The sequence below is a fragment of the Dermacentor silvarum genome, chromosome 4, assembly GCF_013339745.2.
Source record: "Dermacentor silvarum isolate Dsil-2018 chromosome 4, BIME_Dsil_1.4, whole genome shotgun sequence".
Lineage (NCBI taxonomy): Eukaryota > Metazoa > Arthropoda > Arachnida > Ixodida > Ixodidae > Dermacentor > Dermacentor silvarum.
Window position 1 is genome coordinate 39,765,138 of NC_051157.2, and position 20,999 is coordinate 39,786,136.

The 20,999-nt window shown below is 45.3% G+C and overlaps 1 protein-coding gene across 6 annotated transcripts in view; it reads right to left on the bottom strand.

Annotated features, from left to right (window-relative positions):
* Positions 1 to 3,231: 3,231 nt before the first annotated feature.
* Positions 3,232 to 20,999, bottom strand: part of LOC119449833 (extracellular sulfatase Sulf-1) — a 70,781-nt gene continuing 53,013 nt past the window's right edge. For 3 of the 6 annotated variants that reach the window (XM_049665463.1, XM_049665466.1, XM_049665468.1), the window contains exons 15-18: positions 18,736 to 18,853; positions 13,546 to 13,588; positions 7,510 to 7,581; positions 3,232 to 5,984 (exon numbers count right to left, since the gene is read on the bottom strand). In XM_049665463.1, the coding sequence (XP_049521420.1) occupies positions 7,554 to 7,581; positions 13,546 to 13,588; positions 18,736 to 18,853 (189 nt within the window). In that variant the 3' untranslated portion in view covers positions 3,232 to 5,984; positions 7,510 to 7,553. Of the gene's footprint in view, positions 5,985 to 7,509; positions 7,582 to 13,545; positions 13,589 to 18,735; positions 18,854 to 19,388; positions 19,532 to 20,999 lie in introns of all 6 variants that reach the window. The other 3 variants (XM_049665464.1, XM_049665465.1, XM_037713099.2) reach the window with 3 other exon arrangements.

Genomic DNA, 20,999 nt, shown 5'->3' on the forward strand with positions numbered 1-20,999 from the left:
TCCTCTTGCCGCGACCTCGGAGTAGCCCCGTCATCGGGCTCAGTCTCCTTCATGCGTTGACGGTAGAGAATAGCGATATCTTCGGGAAGCGATCGCATAAGAACGCGATGAAGGATGACCGCGTATTCTGACGCTGGAACGCCGAGGCTGTCGAGGCAGCTTGTACGAAAGTGCACCTCTTCGTAGAGTTCCCGCAGCTGCGATACTTGAGAAGAGCGATCAATGGGCGCAATGGCAAGTAAACAGTCGATGTGGTCGTCAACGAGGGCGGTATGACGGCCGAACCTCTCTTGGAGCAATTTCACTGCTACAGCGTAGTTCGCTTCCGCCAGACGCACACCTTCGATTGCACGCTTCGCTGTTCCGGTTAAGTATGATCTTAAGTACGAAAATTTCTCGATGTCGGACAGCTCGCGGTTGTTATGGATCGTGGCCTCGAAATGTTCCCAGAAGCCCTGCCACTCGCGAAGTTCACCGGAGAAAACGGGTACCTGTAGTTTCGGTAGGGCAACTCGGTGTAACGGTGCTCGGGAACTTGCTTGAGTGGAGACGCCTTGGGTGGCGGTGTCGCTCAGAACGCTCTGTGTGGCGCTGTCTCCGGCTCTTGCAGCAGAATTCAGAATGAAGCGGACCCGGCTCATGGTGTTGCGGATCTTGTCGTGGTACTCCAGAGCGACGGTGGCTTCCGCCTCATACTCGTCACCATCGTCCATGAGGTCGGCAATCATCTCGTTGAGCGCTGCTAGTGCCGAGTCCTTGTCCTGCAGGTCATCCAGAATAACTTGCAGGTCGGATGGCGAAGGATGCTCGGCTTGTAGCGCTTCGAGAGCGGACGAGATGAGCCTTGTAGCAGCGGCTCGAAGTACGCCTCTGCTGCGTCGCAGTCGATCCATCGTCGGTGCAGGACGCCAGTCGTCTCCCGGGTTTCGGCACCATAAATGTAAGGAACGAAGCGACTGCGCGTCCGCCGGTAGCGGTTTATTGAACCGACTGCTCAAAGATGGCGCTAGCGCGAGCCTTTTTCTCACGCGTTCTCTCCTCTTCGTCGTCTTCAGTTTTCATCACGAGGTACGCCATAGCGGGAACCTCCGGATTGATTTTATCCGCCTTGGGTGCACGGTACAATTTTTTTTTTATTCCGACCCCACCGGAATGCGGCCGCCGCGGCGTGGTTCGAACCCGCAACCTTGAGCTCAGCAGCGCAACGCCATAGCTCCTGGGCTACAGTGGCAGGTGCGGCCAGGATTGAGCATCTGTGCGTGTTTGTGTGCGTGCGTGTGTACCAGTGCGACCTCCTCTACTAGTGGCGGGGGAGGGGGGGGGTGTTACAACACCCGACTCCCCCCCCCCCCCCTCCCCGCGTCCAGACCCACTAGTCCAACGTGTACCTTCACATTGTCATTACAATTCAGGAGGTGGCTGAGGTCGAATTTTCCTGATTAACAAAAACAGCCTATCACTGTCTTGTATTTATTCATTCCCTCTTAAATTACTTTGAGTAAAACGCGGAAGAAATAAACATCGCATCATCCTTGGTGTTATTATTATTATTATAAGATAAGGTATTTGCTGTCGGATTCCTCTGGCTAAAGCAAGGAAATTGCATATTATGCAAAGTACTTGCTTCCCCCCCCCCCCCCTGGCAGAGATCCTGGGTGCGCTACTGCCCTCTACTCAACTCTAATTCATGTGACACGTCTCGACAAGTTCGCCGCGCCAGACCATGAGCACGGACGGACAGTGACGATTCCCTCGCTCTCCCAGGCGAGAGCGAACCCCCATTGCCAGCCTTTCAATCAATCAATCAGTTTATTTCCGTCTTTCGTGTACACGATACAACGAAAATAGGTGGCAAGAGAAAAAGCTGCTTTGTTGCAGCTTGACTGAGCTCTTGCCACCCGTACAGCAGCAAATATGCTGCTGTACGGAGCTTCAATGCCTTCGCTACGAGCAACTTGTCAAACTGTCCGCTCATCACATAGCGATGTACTTAAATGTTTCGTTCGTTCGTTAAGTCGCCTCGTCTCTGCCTGGACCTTCTCTGCTGATCGACCTGGTCAGACTCCAGATCATTGGGTGAACGCTACCCGAGACTTCAAAGCCCCTTTGTAACAGGTGCTAGTGTCTAGGGGAGCTGCAAGTGTGGCGGATCAGTCAGCATGGAAATTATACTTTTCTAGCCTCTATAAGGAAAATGATGGATGTGCCAACATTGCATGAGCCTAAACTTTGTCCTTCCATCTTCAAACAGCTTTGCGACATTGCAAATTTATTATTTCCAGCAAATATTGCAATGTAAATGCAACAATACGCAATTATTATGCACGTGAAAAGAGTTATTCCCTTGCTTCTTCGTCTTCTTTCTGGGGTTTAATTTTACGTGCCAAAACCAGTTCTGATTATGAGGCACGCCATAGTGGAGGGCTTCGGATTAATTTTGACCACCTGGACTTCTTTAACGTGCATTACAACGCAAGCACACGGGCATTCTTGCATTTCGCCTCCATCGAAATATGGCCGCCACGGCCGGGATTCGATCCCACGACCTTGTGCTCTGCAGCGCAACGCCTTAGCCACTAAGCCACCGCGGCGGCGAGTCAGTTATTGTCTTGCTGTGTATGCTGATAGCTTTAAAAATTTAGAAAGATAAAAGCACAATAAGTAACGTCACAACAACTTCTGAAGATGCAAGCACGAAGATTAAACAAATCAATGCACTACCCTTTCATTCCCAAGGTAGCTGAGCAATTGAGGCAGCACCAGAGTTCATTCTAGTGATTTTTGTAAGAAACTCTACAGTTCACGGGACATACTGATGAGAACTGCAAGCTGTATATATACGCTTGCCATCTTCACAAGTGCCAAAAGTAGATAAGGTGAATGACAGTAGATGTGCCTGCATCTCTTGTTTATACTTTAAAAGTACCCACACGTCATGGCTGCAGGAGTAAGCAGTAGCATGCTTTAAGCAATAAAATATAAGAAACAGCAAACCATGCTTACAATGACTTGCATCATTGCATACTGTGTGAAAAGTTGAGTTGATTGCAGATACCCATAAATGCTTGCATCAATATCCCACAACTAAACAAATGTGTGCAATGTGTTCTCTAAATTTTTACAATGTCAATTTGCCCCTCTGAACTCAAATTATTGGCATTCATAGTCTATCAAGGCCATACGCACTTTCACACTCCTTTATCAACAGCACCAGCACAATGACAAGAATGAAGTGGTCAATGTCTATTTAATATTTCTATTGCAATAAACATAGGAGCTTCAATGCAGAAATGTAAGTAAAGTATTTGCTATCTTATCAGAAAACAACTGCTTCAGAATGGACAATTTACAATTCCCAGTGGCATCATTTTTTTCTGCACGCATTGGAAGTCATAGTGCTGTTTAAAGAGACGTGCTTCCTCAATGATGCACTTGAATAATATAAAAGGTAACTGATCAAAGAAACAAGCAACTGAACAACCATCAATGCAACTGACTAAAAAAAAGCAATGAATCACTTTTAACAGCTTACATGCTAGCCATAGCCAAGGTGTTCAATCATATCCCAGCAGGAAACCTCAAAATCATACTTTTTATCACAAGAAGTCACAACCACAAGGTAAAGAGGCAAAACATTTTTTTTTTAAATAGGCCACAATACACACAAAAGCAACAAGTGCAGCTTGTGACCCTAACAGTTGCATCACAAATTATCTTTAAGACTAAAATTTTTGCATTGCATGCATTATATATTATACCAAGCACAACGCACTCTTGAAGACATGAAGGAAACCTAAATCGACACAAACCTACAACAAAAGCAAACATACAAGCAAGTAATGTGCCAAGCACATCACAATTCCCTAGTTCTATTCCTATACAACCAACACAACCTCGAAACTATGTTACACAACCAAATCAAAGTGTCCGCAAAAAGTACTACACAGTATTCTACATCCTTTGCATGGTCGGTGCCAAGGCAAGTATGTTACACGATGCCTTGTGCACAATTAAGCACAAGACTAATTAACATGGCAGTTACATTTGTTTTAGACAGGCTTCCAGTTCTTACAAGCACTTCCAGGAAGAAAATGTCCTTGGTACTGACACTGAAGTCTAACTCATTTGCACAATATTTCACACGGCTGCCCTTGCAACACTTGCTGAACAATAAACAATTCTATACATGTTTCACACAATTAAAGCAGCAGTGTGAGCAATCCATCATGCGCACAATTCAACAAATAGTAACCAATGCAACTATACAATGCAATAAAATATGTCATTGATAAATAGGTATCGTAGGTGGAAAGTTTTGCAATGTAAATAGATTAAAAAATTGTTCCAGTGATAAGCATGGCCGATTTGCATTCATAGTACATAGGTGTATATATACATCTATCAAAACTTGAAATCCTAAATAAAAGATATCAAAACAAATTTAGGAGCAACAGCTCCATACCAAGTATAAAGCATGGCTTGCAGCCTATAGAAAAAAGTCCTAGAACGAAAACGTGAGATTCAGCAATAAGGCTGTGAAACACTGAAAAAGTAATAATAGAAGTAGCAAAAAATACATTTTCAAAAGAAATTGTAGACATACAAATAAGAAAGCACCTAATAAAATCTAGTTACATGCTGGCCAAGCATTCAAGCTAGGCCTTAAGAATTACTTTTGACTAATACATATAGTATATATAATAATTAAAACAGCTAGAGAGACTACAAGAAAGTAAACGCAAACATGCTTTAAAAAGTTCTAGGTTAACAAGTAATCAGCGACACAAATTTTGCCCTTTTTGGATTTCGAATTTGTGAACTGAAATGATGTGCACAGTTCAAATACGAAGCAAGAAATTACAACAGCACTGTCACTGACACCACAGAAACTTAGCAAGTCCAAGTGAAAAGTTTACAGCCAGAAAGATCCACAATCCTAAAACAAGAGTGCACTAGTGCAAGTGCTCCTTTGAAGTATTCTCTTGAACTATGGCAAAACATGGCAGCACTCTCAAGTCAACAATGCCTACTCCACGAAATAACACTAGTAATTCGGCTTGGGAGAAAGAGAGAAAGCCAAGCACATGCTTATGCAGTTTACCTAATGGGCCTCCTAGACACCAATTGCTAGTTTTACAGTATGCCACCTAGGCATTTCCCAGAAGATGCTTCTTGCACGTTTTACAGCTCATTTAGAATGAAATCCAAAATGCACTCAAGTTTCAGTACTTCAGAACTTTTCTCCCTTGTAGTTGGGATGTTTATCCTTTTCAGGTTCGACCAGACTTCCTTGTGTTGCAGTCACTGAAATGTACCATATGCATTCATGTAATTGCTGCACCCCCAACTTGGTAGCATAAAATTTGGAAAAAAAGAAAAATGAAAAAAAAAAAAAAATAGTAATAGTAACTGCTAACAAAATTGTCATTGCAGCTTGTCTCCGATTCTGAGCATGTGGACTATGGTATTTCCGGACACTGTTGTAAAAAGTTTGAAGGCCCGGACATATTTGATGACACAGATGGCAAGGGTGACAACTGCATCTACGTGTGCTACCAAACAGAGCCTGAGCAGCAGTGACAGTGATAGTCGCGAATTCTAGATGGGCACCCAGGGCACGTGCGCGTGCTTAAGCAAGTAATGCATTATAAAAAACAATGATTGCTCTTTTGGTACACAGGAATCATGACGATTTATGCAAGGCCAGAATAATTGAACCGTGTTGGCCCGCCCCCGTGTCATGGTTGCACCACATCAAGACAGCAAATAACTTGCAACCCTTACACATGTCTATACAGTATGTTGTGTCTGAGGCACACTAGAGTTTGTTCGGGAAAGAAAAATAGTAAATGCAGAGTTTGTGCAATAAACACAAATGCAAAAAGTAGGGCAGCAAGAAAAGGTTGGCTGCAGGAACTGACGTGCCATCTATGGGGTGGCTTGAGATGTCCTTCGTGCGCCTTTCCTTTGTAGAAGACACAGAGCTGGGGAAAAAGAAATAATGTTAGCAGATATAGCCAGCTTCTCCTAGTGGCTTACATGTAAATCATGTACAATGTACTCATTTTGTCGATGTCTTCAAATTCACTTATTAGATCATCCATCGGTTTGATACCCTTGTTTTCCATCTTTTGATTTATTTGTTTTAAACAACCTATTTTATTCGTATTCATTGCCATAACCTTCACAGTATATCTTTGATAATGTATTTTTAAACAGCTAATCTGCCATTGTCTGTTGACTAATGTACTCATCCCCTGTCTATTTTTTGTTAGGAGGTCCCCTTGACAGTTTTCACTTTGGGACCTCCGATTGCACACTCAGCCTGTACAAATGCATTGTAAAATTACGAAGTGTCAATAAACTTCCAGCTAGCATTTGACGACGCTTCGCCGCAAGACAGCAATGTTATGCGGTCAAGTATACACAATGTATTGCGGTGAAGCATACAAAGAAGGGAAAGGGCCACTGTCACAAGACAGTACGTACAGTCGAATCTCGATAATTCGAACTCAAAGGGGCCCGAAAATTTTTTTGAATTAAAAAAGTTCGAATTAAAGAAAGGACGTATTTTTGAAGTATTCAAGCACCATAGCACGATGCACGAACGGTGTGAGTCTTGAAATATCGCGGTGCACAAGCGCATAAAGAGCTCAACTGCCCACGCCGGCCAACGCTCAGTTCCCGATAACGGCAGATAACGAAACTTCAGGGAGCGGACAGCGTCGGCATGGTGCGCGCGCGCGGGGACCGTGGAATGTGAGGGAGGAGGGCGGCAGGGAAGCAAATTTGGCTTCGGCAACTCCGCCCCTTCGGTGGCTTCCCTCGCCCTCTCTCATAACTCCCTTGCAGCTCCCTCACCTTCGACCGTCCCCGCGCGCCGCCCCGGCGCCAGCATAGCCAGCTCTCTGAAGTTTCGTTTTCTGCCGTTATAGGGAAGCGGGCGTTTGCCGGACTGGGCCTCCGTCGCTACATTAAGGGGCTTTCCAATTTTGCTCTATAGCGGTGTCAGAGCAATGCCGGTCGGAGGTGCTGCCGCGCAATTTGGCGCGCTGCTGAGAGCATTGTCGGTCCGCAGTATGTTCGAATTAACTGTCGCAAATGCTTTCGCGTTCGAATTACTGAGCATTTTTGTCCACTGAAATACACATAACTTTGACGGGACCACAGCGTCAGTTCAAATTAAGTGTGTTCGAATTAACGAGATTCGACCGTATTAATTATGCATGCATGCAGCTGCCATCTCCTGTCACAGTACAAGCAACGATATGTCTAGTAAGTGTACTGGCAGGCCTTCAGAGCTATTTCAGACGTGCCTGTGGCGATTTGAGCATTTGGGTGCAGTAAAAGACATGCATTATTTTTTTTTTTGACATTCTTGCGGGGCCCCTAGAAAGTCCTAAAAATCACGGCGTTGACACTGTACCACTTTTTTATTGTTTAGTCATGTGAAAAACCCTGTATACACTACACTGTTAATCAGGAACAACTCCAAAACAGCCTACTCACAAGAATTTAATATTTTGTCAAGTAGCAGTCAGGTATCCACTCCATCATTCAGGACGACTACTCTTCCAATGCCTATGATGATGGAAAAAAAAGAGAAAATAGCAATAATACAGTCAAACCCCGGCACCATGAAGTCCGCTTCAACGAAATTTCCGCCACAACGAAGGTTTTATTCCCCGTTGATGTCCCACAGAACATAATGCATTGACATTCCCTCCAAAACGAACTACTTCGCGGACACATTTTCACTTAACAGTTCTTATGGAGCACACATGAGGTAAATAATTTAAATTACAGCTCATCGAAAACCCCAGAACTGTTTTTTTTTTCTATGCCTTGACAAACCATCGACCTTAATAGGATAAAAAAAAAAAAAAAGCTTGAGATGCCGCCCTTAGCGGTGATATTGCGCAGCAAAAAGCACTAAGCTATGCCTGCATGCTAGGAATAGCTGACGTTAAGGCCAGTGTAGGTTAGCTGAACAGGTTCAAGTCTGGGCACAGCATCATTGGGAAAGCTTTGTGTGGTGAAGCCGCTTCTGCTGATAATGACGGCATCGCTGCGTGGATGTCAGTTAGCCTCGCAGGCATCCTTAAAGACTATGCACCGTCAGATATTTATAACAGGGTTCGTACAGGTTTCCAAGAAAAAAATTCAAGGACTTTTCAAGGACCTTTCAAAAAATTTTAATATTTAATACGGTAGTTCACACACGTTACATTTTATTGGACAGAACAAACGAAAGTTATTTGACTTAGTACACGTACAGTTTCATTCGACTAGATGAAATTCTGAAGCTCAGGGCAGGTCTTTCAGTTTCTTTTCTATTTGCGTCTTAATGCTTTCGCTTTTGCTTTCAGCTTTCGCTTTTGCGGTCCTTCTCAAGCTGTTTGATTTCACCACGTGCGAGATGTCACCGGTTCTCTCAGCCTTTTTTTCTGCATATCTGTCAGCAAAGGCCGTTAAATCGGCAACGACTGCCTCAAGCTTCTTTTTCTTCGTCTGGAACCCTTCAACTTCTTCCATGATTGTGCGCCTTTTTGTCTGCTTTGAGTTTTCCTGGTACCGTTTCTTTTCCGATTCCAAGTGTGCACCGTAATGCTGCCTCGCTGCGGACACAGCTCTTTCGAGTTCTTTTGTTATAAGAACATTCAAAATTCCACCTGCCCTGTCCACTGCGTCACATACGATACGCTGTGAAATCTACGACAAACCTTTCAGATTCTCTATGGAGATCTGGCGGTTGACGCTGAACCCCCGTTCGACAGTTGCTTGCCCATGGCACAAAACAAGCAACAGCCTGACTGCTTTCCACAGCTCTTTGTAGGAGGGATTGAAGCTCAGGAGGTCATGAAAAAACTCATTTAGCCTGCTAAGGCTCCTCAAAATTTCGCGCGGTGGGGGTCTAATGTATCCGGCGCAACCCAAAGATTGTAATCGTCGTTGCTGAGCCAGGCGCTTTGGAATTTACATTTCCCAGGCATTATTATGAACCATGCGCACCACAACCGAAACGGGGGAAAAAGCAAACAAAGCATCGAAGACACCGGAGCGCACACGCAGATAAACAAAGCACAATGTGGCCAACAGAGAACGCTCAGGCTATGAGGCTGTACCTGTTTTTAGTGGGTTGTCAATAAATCCAGCCCAATGCGAACCCCCCCCCCCCCCCCCCCCCCCGAAAAGAAAAGTGAAATACTACCAAATTCAACTTTTAAGATTCATGTAACTGCTTTTTCGTTACAAATAAGCATGATGGCACAATTTGTATTTTTCCCGGGGAGGTCGAGACGCTCTAGCCTCATTGTGGCCAGAAACTTATGGCTTTTGGCCAACCCCGAAGTCGAAGCAAGCCAGAGGGAAAAAAATAAAAAAGTGCGCGACGGACACGCGCTCGCTTCTTCCTCGAGCAGGAAGTTTGACTTCGCGGTCCCGGCATTGCGGAAAGCAATGAAGTTTGCCGGGACCACCCTCAACCGCCATATAATGTGAGTCGCACTGTCGGACCCCGTGAAAACCCCAAGAATTCAAGGGTTTTCAAGGACGCAAAAGAAATTCCAGGACTTTCAAGGCCTTGAAAACGGAACTTTCAAATTCAAGGGTTTTCAAGGATTTCAAGGACCTGTGCGCACCCTGTTATAATGCCGATGAGGCCAGGCTCTTCTACGAGATGCTACCCACCAGGACCCGGGATTAAGGGGCTGTGCTGCCCCGGATGCAAGCACAGTAAGAAAAGAATAACTGTGCTACTGTGCGCAAACATAGATGGTTAGGACAAGCAGCCACTTTTGGTCATTGGTAAAAGTGCCAAAACACGCTGCTTCAAAGGAAAAGGGTGCCTTCTTGTCAAGTATGTGGCTAACAGCCGGGCATGGATGACCCAGCTATTTTATGAGAGTGGGTCCAGGCCTTCGACCGGACATGGACAGGCAAGGCTGAAAGGTGTGTTTACTTTCAGACAATTCTTCTGCTCAGATCATAGAGGACGCCGAGCTGGAAAATGTGCAGTTCAAGTTTTTCCCATCGAACTGCACTTCTATCATTCAACCTCTTGACAAAGGGGTCATCCATAGCATCAAGTGGGCCTAATGTGAGCGCCTTATTCAAAGGCTGCTTCTGAACATGCAGTTGAGCTGCGAAAGGAAAGTGGACCTCTTTATGGCGCTCCAAATGATTGCCACATTGTGGTGTGCAATGAGAACCGCTATAACCTTAAACTGCTTCCGCCATGCCGGATTCACTCCGCAGGCTACCGAGACATCGGATTCTGACAACGAGGATCACGATGGAGACGGGTTGCAGTCCGATGAAGTCGCAGCCGCAGGGGCAGCCCTGCACAAAATTGGAGATGAGCCCACTGATGTACTATCGGCCCAAAAAGTTTACAGACCAAGGGATCTGACAAAAAAATTACACCATCTTCCCGTAGGGGAACCCTGAGTAGTATGCGAAGCAGCCATGGGGTCAACTCAAGGTAATTTTATCAGCTGTATAAACTTGGACATGCAGCAACACCAGAAACGCGCAGAACTGTTGTCGACGCCGTCGGCGTTTTGCTCGCGTTCGCACCGAACGCGCGCGGCGTTGGTGACTGTTACCGGTGCCTCTGGGACGCCTACCGTCGTGCCTCTAACCTAAGCTGCTTCGCATTATCGCGCGCGGAGCCGCAGGTGTTGCCATTCGTTGCGCGAACCGAAGAGGAGCGTCGGAGAGGAGGGGGAGGAGGATGCACATGCGCAGTGGGGGTGTGGACGCTGCACAGCGGAGGGAGGGAGGGAGTGACATAGCCCCGACCATAAGCAGCTTCGCATCTAAAAGCTGAATATCTCCGCAGCCTCAAAACGCAGCATGGTATTCCCATTTCCAGCCTCTACTGGTATATGAGAACAATATTGTGATGTACAGTTTTACTGGCTATTTTTAAAGGCTGCTCAGATATTTAGCGTTTTCAGAGATCCCATGGTCCGTAAACTTTTTTGGTCGATAGTACATCCCAACGAGTGCATCGAAGCCGACCCTTGTTTGGTGGGGCGCGAAGAAATGACCGACATAAATCCTGCAGCGCGTCTGGGAATACTGTCTCGTCGGACGAAGATGAAACCGTGCCACACAATGTGAGCCTGCACCCCCAACTACATCACAGGTGACTGACGTCTTCAGTAATATCAGACGTTGTATCGTTTCCCAGGACGACGATGAGGCAATGGCTCTGCTGGCGGCGTGCGAGACTCGCGTCGTGCCATCGCTTGGCAAGAAGCACAAACAGGCTGAGCTAACAGAGTTTCGGAATTAAAGCTTACTTTTTGCGTCAGCGAGTCACGTGTCACGTATGAATTTGATATCACAACAACGAACTTCCGCGAAAACAAATTTTTTGTGCATCCTGTCGATTTGGTTGCAGCAGGATTCAACTGTATTATTATTTTTTACCAACAGCCAACAACCACAAACTAATATTACTGATTGGAATTTGTGAAGTCTCGTATAATGCACACGAACTTCAAGTGCTAGATGACCATGTGCTTACAAGGTGCATTCACACACGTTTAACTACCAACAACCCGTGTAAGGAGTACAAGCGCAGTCCTGATGGAAGTGCTGAAGAGACAGGTCCCTAACTGCGGAGGCCAGCACCACATAAACATGCCGAGCTTCCAGCCAGTAAGCTAGTCCATTCCAGGGGATGTAACAAGTAGCACTAATGTTGAAATTTTCTTTAGATAATGCAGAATGTCAACAAAGTAAATAAAGTGAAAGAGAAAATCGTCATCCCCCAAGACCGTAGTGACTTTACAGGTAGGTGCCTGCAGACCCACGCATCGAATTCACGGGCTCTCATAGGCGGTTATTAGTACACTGCCTTGTCTAGCCGATGTAGCATCAACCACACGTATAAAGAAATGCAGTAGACAACTCCCATGGTGCATTCCACATACTTTTTTTAATGTTTTTTTCTTACAGCCTGAAAGCGCAATCAGAGTTGACGCCCACAAAGGTAGAGCTTTGTCAAGCTCTACAATGGCAACGGTGATTTTAAAGAATATGGCGTTGATGGCTGTGGATGTGCCCCATCATTTAGACACCCTCTCAAAAGAAAATATCAAGGATTGTTTGCTGATATACAGTGCCTGTGGCATAACCCCTAACCGGAGTTTGTTACCTTGAATGTTCAAATGTTGCCTCTAAGCACAGTTTTCAAGGAATTCAAGGAGAATGTTTATTTTCAAAAAGTTGAAGGGCTCTTGAACCTCTCTTTCCAAATTCAAGGGTTTTCAAGGATTTCAAGGCGGTGTATGAACCTTGTAAAAGCTTCCCTACCAGTGCATCACCCTTGCCCTTGCATCGACTTTGTGCACGCGCCTCGGTGAGTTTTGATTCAAAGCGCTGGCGGCTACAGGCCAGGAGCTGCTGGCCGTATATGGGTCCCGAAACCGGGGAACCACACCATCCGACGTTGAGAAGACGCCGTCATTTAAGCTCAAAGCCTTGAATGCAGATTCAGCAATGGCAAAATATACAATCATGTGGCTGTAGCAGCATACCTGCCAACCTCAAGACTTTCAAATTCGTAAAGTCGCGACCGGGGGGGGGGGGGATGAAGGGCACAGGAATTCTGCCGAGGAGTACTACTTCAAACACACTTGGAAGTACTGAAAGAGTCTAGTACTGACAAGGCTTCGAGCACGCCATCACACATCGCAGCCGCTACGGCTACGAAACATCAGAGTCGCACTGCGCCCGATGCAGCAGCACGTCGCAAAAAAAAAAAAAAAAAAAAAAAAAGCGAGGCCCACAAAACAGGTCATACTCGCAAAAAAAGCCTAGCGAAGGTGACAGGCGAGACAACAAGCCACAGCCTCCAATACAGAAACTGTACCTGCCACATCGACCCGAAATCGCTGTCGTCTCTGGGGCACTTACGTATAGGTGGGTCTCAATGTTGAGAGCAACGACAACCAGGGGCTTCCGGCCGTCGTCAGGTCGTACAACGACCCGATGATAAAGACAACGTCACAGAGTGAAAAATGGCCTTACTCTGCAGACAATAAAGGTTACGGTGCACACCCCCTATCTCTATGCGCCCCTATGTAAGTGGCGCCCCTGCCCACCAGCAACTGTGTGATTTTATTAGGCATTTTTTTAAATATTTCACAAATATAACCACTTTTCCGTAAAAATTGAGCTGACATTTGTAAAATTGTAAGACGGGTCCAAATTCGTACACTTTACGGAAAATTCGGAAAAGTTTGCAGGTATGTAGCAGCACACATGCAGACGAGTCATATGATCTCCAAAGCAAATTGTTTAGCCGGTGAACTTGTATCCATTAAAAAAAAGGCACTACACAGCAATGAAAGCATGAGTGCCCTCATCCTACCATTAGCGCCAGAAAGTTATGTTTAGTACCAGTTAGTGCGGAAGACCAGTTCTTATTCAAGCATTAGCGTCTTCACATAGACACAGGTGTACCTGAATTTTTGCATGAGCAAGAATGCAGGTGTAATGTGTATGTATGAATAAAACCAGTAAACTGACCTGTCATGCCTCGAACGAACGGATCCAGGAAAATCTCGTCGCCCTAAAAATCAAGCAGAAATAATAAATACAAGCCGCCAACAGCTCACAAAAGCCCAACTTTTACTGTTGCTGTCTGGGAAAGTACTGTCTACGCTTGTTACAATGGACCCGCGTACAACAGACTTTCGGATATAACGGACCATATTTCAACCTTAGTTTGCTCTACCTGTTTTATTAATGCAACGAAGTTTGCTTTTAACGGACCGCGCTACAACGAACTAAATTAGCAGCAATTTTTTTCAAGATCGGGCGCGTATAATGAGTACTTTTGCCGTGTGGACACGGGCTGACAATTGACTTGGAGGGTCAACCGACAATCGCGCCATCAATCTCGCGCGCGCGAGGGAGGGAGGAAGGCGGTGCGAAAGCACGACGTCTCTTGCACACGCGGGGCACGGGGGAGGGGGGGGGGGGGGGGAAGGGGTAGGGATGGGGAGGGAGGGGGCATTCACCTCCAGCGGCTGCTGCTTACGGCGTGGCCACGCGGGTGCCGTATCTTGAAAGCGATCTTATCTTGAAAGGACAAAGTGCACTCAGTACCGGTAGTTTGGTAGCTTCGTATGTGCTATGCTTTCGATGTTTAGTTCGCTAGCTGCTGCTGCCAGGCTTCGTATATCTATACTTCGTATAGCTGTTTATAATTTGATATCGTAATCGATGCTTCGCCTCTCGAGCGAAACTGCAAATTTTTTATTTTTTTTTACTTTGGATGTTTGTCACTCACTCTTTGCAATAACGTTGTTAGACATCGCGACCAAAGTTTTGGAAGCGAGGCATTTTGGATATTACGGACTTCGGATAAAACGGTCATTTCTTGTTAGATTATTAGGATCCGATGTAACGAGAGTCGACTGCATTACACATTTAAAAAACAAAAAAGTCCTTGACTGCTTGTAAATGCTATATATTAATATAGAGGCTGCAGGGACACAATTCAATGAAGCTAGCCTCAATGATGATCTTCTGGCATAATAATTATGGTTAACACCACTGCATATAATAACTAAGACAGAAGTCATTTTTGGCACTAATTACATACAGTAAAGGACAGAAGCAAAGCAAGAGGACCAAACCAAACCAACAAGTTGCACCATTGCATTACTGCAGACTTTCGGATAGGCGCAGTTGTCTCATCCGATTTCTCGGACTGATCTGCATATGCACGTTGTTGAAAACATGGCGACCGCATAACAAGTTGCCGCCATTTAAGTGTTGCCCGCGCCCTCACTTTCGTTATCAAGGTAGTTTCTTTGCTTTCCATATGCCGTACAGCCATTGCAATGCATGCATTTCGTTGACTCGGCACCAGACCACAATTCTGGTCCCCGACGAGGTGCGCTGGTTAGGCCTAGCCGGCGGGGGTGTTGGGAAACATGCCGATGCGGAAGCTTGCCCTTGATATGTTCGTACCCTTAGACGATTACATAGAGACTACGTATGCAATCACATGCACGGGCAATCATCCGCGGCAACTACTACGAATGCCTACCAAGTTTGTATGTATGCACACTGGTACGAACGGCGGAAGCTTACAAGTGCACATAAAGCCTAATATCTCCAATATAAATCTGTGGAACACTGATTAAACTGACAGCATCACACGGGCGATACCTGCCTTTTACGATGCGCATCGCGGCGGGTACCCTGAAACTGAAACCACATTGCACGCAAAACACACCGCTTATTTACCCTTTTCACGGAGTAGTTTGTTCTAGAGAAACGAGATGGCGCTTTCGGCGGTGCGCTGCACGTGACCTCAGCGACAGCGCACGAATACGAAATCATTACTGCTTCTACCTTGCTTCTGTGCGCTCAGCTGTCAGAAATGCAACTGAGCTTTCGCTAATGCACTGTGCTCCAATCATGCTGGATTGAATAATGTGCATTGAAGACGTGTGCAGTAGTTGGCTGCAAAAATAGTGACAGGCATATTAAGGAATGAAATGAATCTGTGTGGCCAAGTTCGCGGACCGCTGCGGCAACTGTCCGTACGTGTTACCAGCACTTCGAGATGTATAGCTTTCCTCAAGGATACAGAAATTTGCTCATCCACCAGCATTGTATCGCTAACCTTCAAAGAAAAGGTATCAGCCCCGGAACGTCGGCAAGAGTGAGTAAGACTCATTAAACAATGACAAAGGGAGTAGTGCCGCTTCCTGTTGTAGTAAGTTTCCCGCACAGTATCTACACACATCTACCCCAACTGGCATGGAAATTTATGCCCACTCTATTTCCAATGCGTGAAGAAAATACGCACAATAAATGAGGGACTACACTGATAGCGGCGCATGAATGGTTGAAGCTGAATTTTTCGTGACGGTCCAAAAGAGTAAGTGAGTTACTAGCAATACCACATCTTTGCTACAAGGTATTACAATGTACAAAACAGCTGCATTTCAAGCCTTGTGTGCAGCAAGAACAAGTCTATCAGAACTGAACACACGCATGAGCGATTAGGCAGAAAATAATTACACAGTAACTGCACCGAGGAATTTACTGAGTCAGAAACGTGACAAGCCGCTGCTTAAAAGTATGTGCCAAATAGAGAATGAAGGGCAAAACACAATAATCCTGATTCAATTCATGACGGATAGCTTGGGCAGCTTGGAATATATATTTAGCCCCGCTTTTAGAACAAGCACCATATATACTGTTTGCTTTGGACATATATAGCTCAATCAGCTCCGAAAGAGCTTTTGCATGTTCTCTGAAGCTGTGGCCAAAGCTTCGTGTCGACCCACCCAGTCACCATCTACGATATCTCCCGAAACAGAGGTTTGCTAAGCCGCACCGGCGTCATACACTTCTATTGTAAACATGAGGCAACGAAGGCAGTTGAGGCAAGCAATGGACACGTCACCACGAGATCAAACATAGCAGCACACACGGGATCGCCACAAAAAGGGTCAATAAACAGTCGAGCCCAAAGGGCTTCTCCATCACAGAAGGCTTCACCACCGCAAGCCCACATTGCGCTGCCGCCGCTTTTTCTTTCTCCCCGCCGTTCATTTGCTCCACGTCTCATGCTCTTATGTCTGCATCGCTCTTGTTGCTCTCCCCTACCATCAGCAAGCGCACCTCATTGAGAAGCGTGCTCGCTACCACGCTTGTGGGTGGGATCTTCCCACGGAAGCCACATTATAACCGGTGTTTTGTCTCGCGCGGCTGCACTGTAAGCGGTATGCATATACACGGAGTTCTATGGGAGGGTAAACGGTAGTCAGAAAAGGCCACATTGTAGCCAGTTTTGCATTATAAACGGTTACATTATAAGTGGTCTATACTGTATTTAGCAAAACAAATGTTCTTCAAGAACAACCTAAACTGCTCACAAGCTGTACAGTATTCTGGCAATGTTCTTGGGATCATGAGAACCTGACTCAAAAGGTGAGAGCCGCCACCAGATGGCTTAGATGTGCTTGCCACCAGATGGCAAGACTGGCGTGAAACCGAACAGCACTGCTAAGCTAGCTGGTTGCATTCAAATCAAGTTTTGTTGACGAGACTGATACATGATGATACAGCTGCATGCAATTCATTTTTTTTTTATTGTATAAAAAAAAGAGGGGTGTTATATACACAGTCGACATCCGATTTCCCGGGCGCCCGAAATTCCGGACATGCCTGATTTCCCGGACTCATCTGTGGCACCGTCAAGTTCCCCATAGAGTCAATGTATTAAAAAGTCCGAAATTCCGGACGCTTATAGCCTTCGCCATCCGATTTCCCGGACTTTTTACTGTTAACCGCCGACCCAAAGTCACCACCGATGCCGCCATTTTGGTTGTTTTCATATCCTCGAACCCACCATACTCGCATCGCAGGTGTGGCCAGCAGCACCGCCGCACCGCGCCGCGGCTGCCGTGACCTCGAAACCGCACGTGTCAATCCGTTGCCAGCTGTAGCTTAGCCAAGCCAAACCTCACTGTGTTCGTTCACGTGTTGTTTTGTCAGCTCTGCCAGCTCTGCGGTCGTGTCTGCGGTTGATCGTTTGCTGCTGCGCGCTATCTTCAGTGATCACGTTTCCCGACCTTCAGCATCCACCGAGTTCCTAGCTGTTTCGTGCTGCGCTTTTCGTCGAGCGGATTCGCCGTTTACAGCGATGGCACTGACTGCTCCTTCGTCTTCGTCCGCGCCTTTGAACGAACTGCCATCCGCGGACGTTGCCTTCGACGATCTGCGCGCTGCCGGCGTGTCGATTCCAGCCGGGATAACCTTTGAGAGCTTCGCCGACGCTGACAAAGACCTCGAGCTATGTGCGGAGTTGACCGATGACGAAATCATTCGTCAAGTTACGGAGGATTCCGACGACTCCGACACCGAGAACGAAGAGCCAGCTCCTACACAGCCAACGAGCTCGGAGTTGACGCGAGCACTGATGACACTGTCATCGGTGTACGGCGGCAACATGACGTTGACTGAAATTGAGGCAGACATGATCGCGGGCAAGCGGACCGTGCAAAAGAAAATAAGCGACTTCTTTGCGCCCAAGTGCTGACCTATAAGGTAGCGCCGGCCACATCGTATTTTTTTTTTTTTATAAACGGCTCTTTTCAGAGCCACCTAAACGATGCATTGGCTGAATAGCAATGAGAATCTTGTACTCCGGCCGTGACCCTCTCCGTCAGCGAAAAATACCTACCAAAAAGGTGCGTTTTCACGTGCATTCGTTTTTCCGGACTGCCCGATTTTCCGGACGTTTTCGCGGTCCCTTGAGGGTCCGGGAAATCGGACGTCGACTGTATATATATATATATATATATATATATTTATATTTATATTTATAAAGGTATGTTACGCTCAGCAAAAGGGAAGCACTCACTGTTGGCAATTTCCCTTTGTAGACAAAAAATTCAATTCACAGTTTAGAATTTTCTAAAAAGCTCTTTCTAAAAAGCAAAACCCAATTCTGTTATCAACATCGAAAATAGCGCCGGCAACCTCTCCAATTTTTAAAGAATACAGAACACAAAAGTAAAGGACATAAACTAGAAACAACATGCATAGACAGAATAAAGAACATGGAGTAAGGCGGGCTAGTGTCCCCTCCAGTACGACATCAACGTGTCCTTTCCCCCAACACAGATAATGTCAAGTACGCAGCAGTAGAGCTTAGATTGAAGTGGAAGATAGAAAAAAGATACACACCGTCTGGCCTGTACTTCAAGTGACACTCTCGAGAGCCTCGGCACCTTTTTAATCTTTCAAGAGAGTTGTGTAGCTCTAGAACCTCCTGCGTCGACAAATCGTGGACCGCATTTCGCAACTGCAATCAAGTGGGTTGCAGTGAGCCATGGGGAACAACAAATGAAGCACAAAGCTTAACAACACACCACTGAATCCAAAAGACAAAAAAAAAAAAGAAAAGAGAGAATGGAGTCAGCAACTCTCCTTGCAAGTGTTTCCTCTCCTAATGCAAACATGCATTTTTATTTTTACCTTGAGCAATGTTTCGAAGGAACTGCTAGAAGTTATTCAAGCAAGAACGAAATTTACAAGAAGACGGTGGTCGAACAAGGAATGGCTCAGGTTGAAGGTAACGTTTCGACAAGGGGCTCATTTTCTTTGATGAATGAACAAATTTAGAGCGTAGAAACCTCAGACACAGAAAGAATAAGACAAGTTTAAGTGCCCCAATAAAAACAAATCTCCATGTCAAAACATTGGCTTTGGCATGAGGCATCCCTTGTTCAACCACTGTTCATACTTCAAGTGTTCATCGTCTTGTAAACATCTGTCTATGCAACACTTGGAGATAAACAGCAAATACAGGCCTTATACAGGCAGCATACTCAACCAACCTGATAAGGATCACTTCTCATGTCGTAGAAAGTAATGAAGCCAGTTACGAATTCACAGTAGAGAAAATTGTGCGTCTCGTTGATTGTTCGCAGGCACCAAAATGTGTTGTTGTTTGCATTTTGACAGAAACAAAATGGACCATCTGAAGAGAGAATAACAATTGCAATGCACCAATTAGCTGTATAGAAACACTATCACATTTTCAAAGCAGAACTTCTAAAATCAAGTTATAGTTTGTACAAAAGTAGCAAGGCTTTCATGAAAGAGCAAGGAAGCTGACTGAAAATTTGGTTGCACCCACAGCAAATCTATGTGGATAAAGAAGCTTTAGTGCAACACTCTCTTATTGTGACCTAAAATGAACTCCAAAAGCTAGGATCCTATTGAAAATGTGAGGAAACAGTACAAGAAGGAGCAGGACGAACAAAGTGGACAAACGAAGCATCTCAGAAAGCATGTTCACTACTTGAAAGGAAATGTTTGTAGCAGTAGTCAGTTACATCATTCAAATTGTGGCTGTGCACACTTATTTAAAGAGCGGGAAATTTTAAGACATCATGATTTGAGTGCGTAGGAAATTTTTTAACGCTTTCAGTTTCGTCTGGAAAGGTGTGCGAGTGCGCTTTACAGCATGAAATCGTGTTGTTTTTGACTTCCCACCTTCTTCAAGACTTTATTGCATTTTCATTATATGAAGTACACAATATACAAGACTGATCACAGCCACAGCTGGAGGTTAGTCTGGGGTCTAAAATTTCTTTTACAGATTACATAGGCTACATAAAAAAATACAGCATATGATACTTCATATACAATATGCAAAATACAATATCAAAGACATTATATGAGCTCTTCATTTGTCTCCTTTGTTCATCCGTACTTGCACTGTTTTCTTATGTTTCCAAAATGTAAAGGCGGCAGATTGCCTATTTAGAACATGCAAACTGTATGCTCGGGATTACGCAAGTGGCATCTAGCCCTAACACCTAGTTAGAAACCAGCACAATGTCAGCAAGTGTGCCTAAATTCATGGGACACCTTGTTGTCTCCTCTCATCCAGCTGCTGGCTGTACACTTTTTTGGCAGCCGTTTTCACCATCAACAGAGGCGTCTGCATTGCCACACCATAAAATAAAGGTGGAGATTATAGAATCTGACGAGCTATGAATGTTTTGTGAGGATAAGGTGCGGAAACTCATCTATGGCTGCATCATCGTTCTGCCAACTGCTACATCTGTACTTTTCCTCTTTACTCGCAACCCTTTTTTGGTTGGTGCATCACTCCACATTTTCTTAATGTCCACACCTGTTTCTTGCACCATATCTCAGATTTCTGGGTACAGCTTGGCAGTTAGTACCAATTGGTAACGTGTACATTTTGTAGAGCTCCCTTCATTGTCGAAATAAACATGAACTGAAATTAATAAACATTTTTAAAAATGTGAACAATAGGCTTAGCGCTTTTTTATTTTTTTTTATTTATTTTTTAAGAAAGCAGTCCGGATACCTTGGGTTGAACATTGCTTCCCAACCTTACGTGCACAAGACATTCATAACGTATGCTGAATTTGTAATCGGGTTTTAGTTTACGTGCGCACCTTTAATACAAA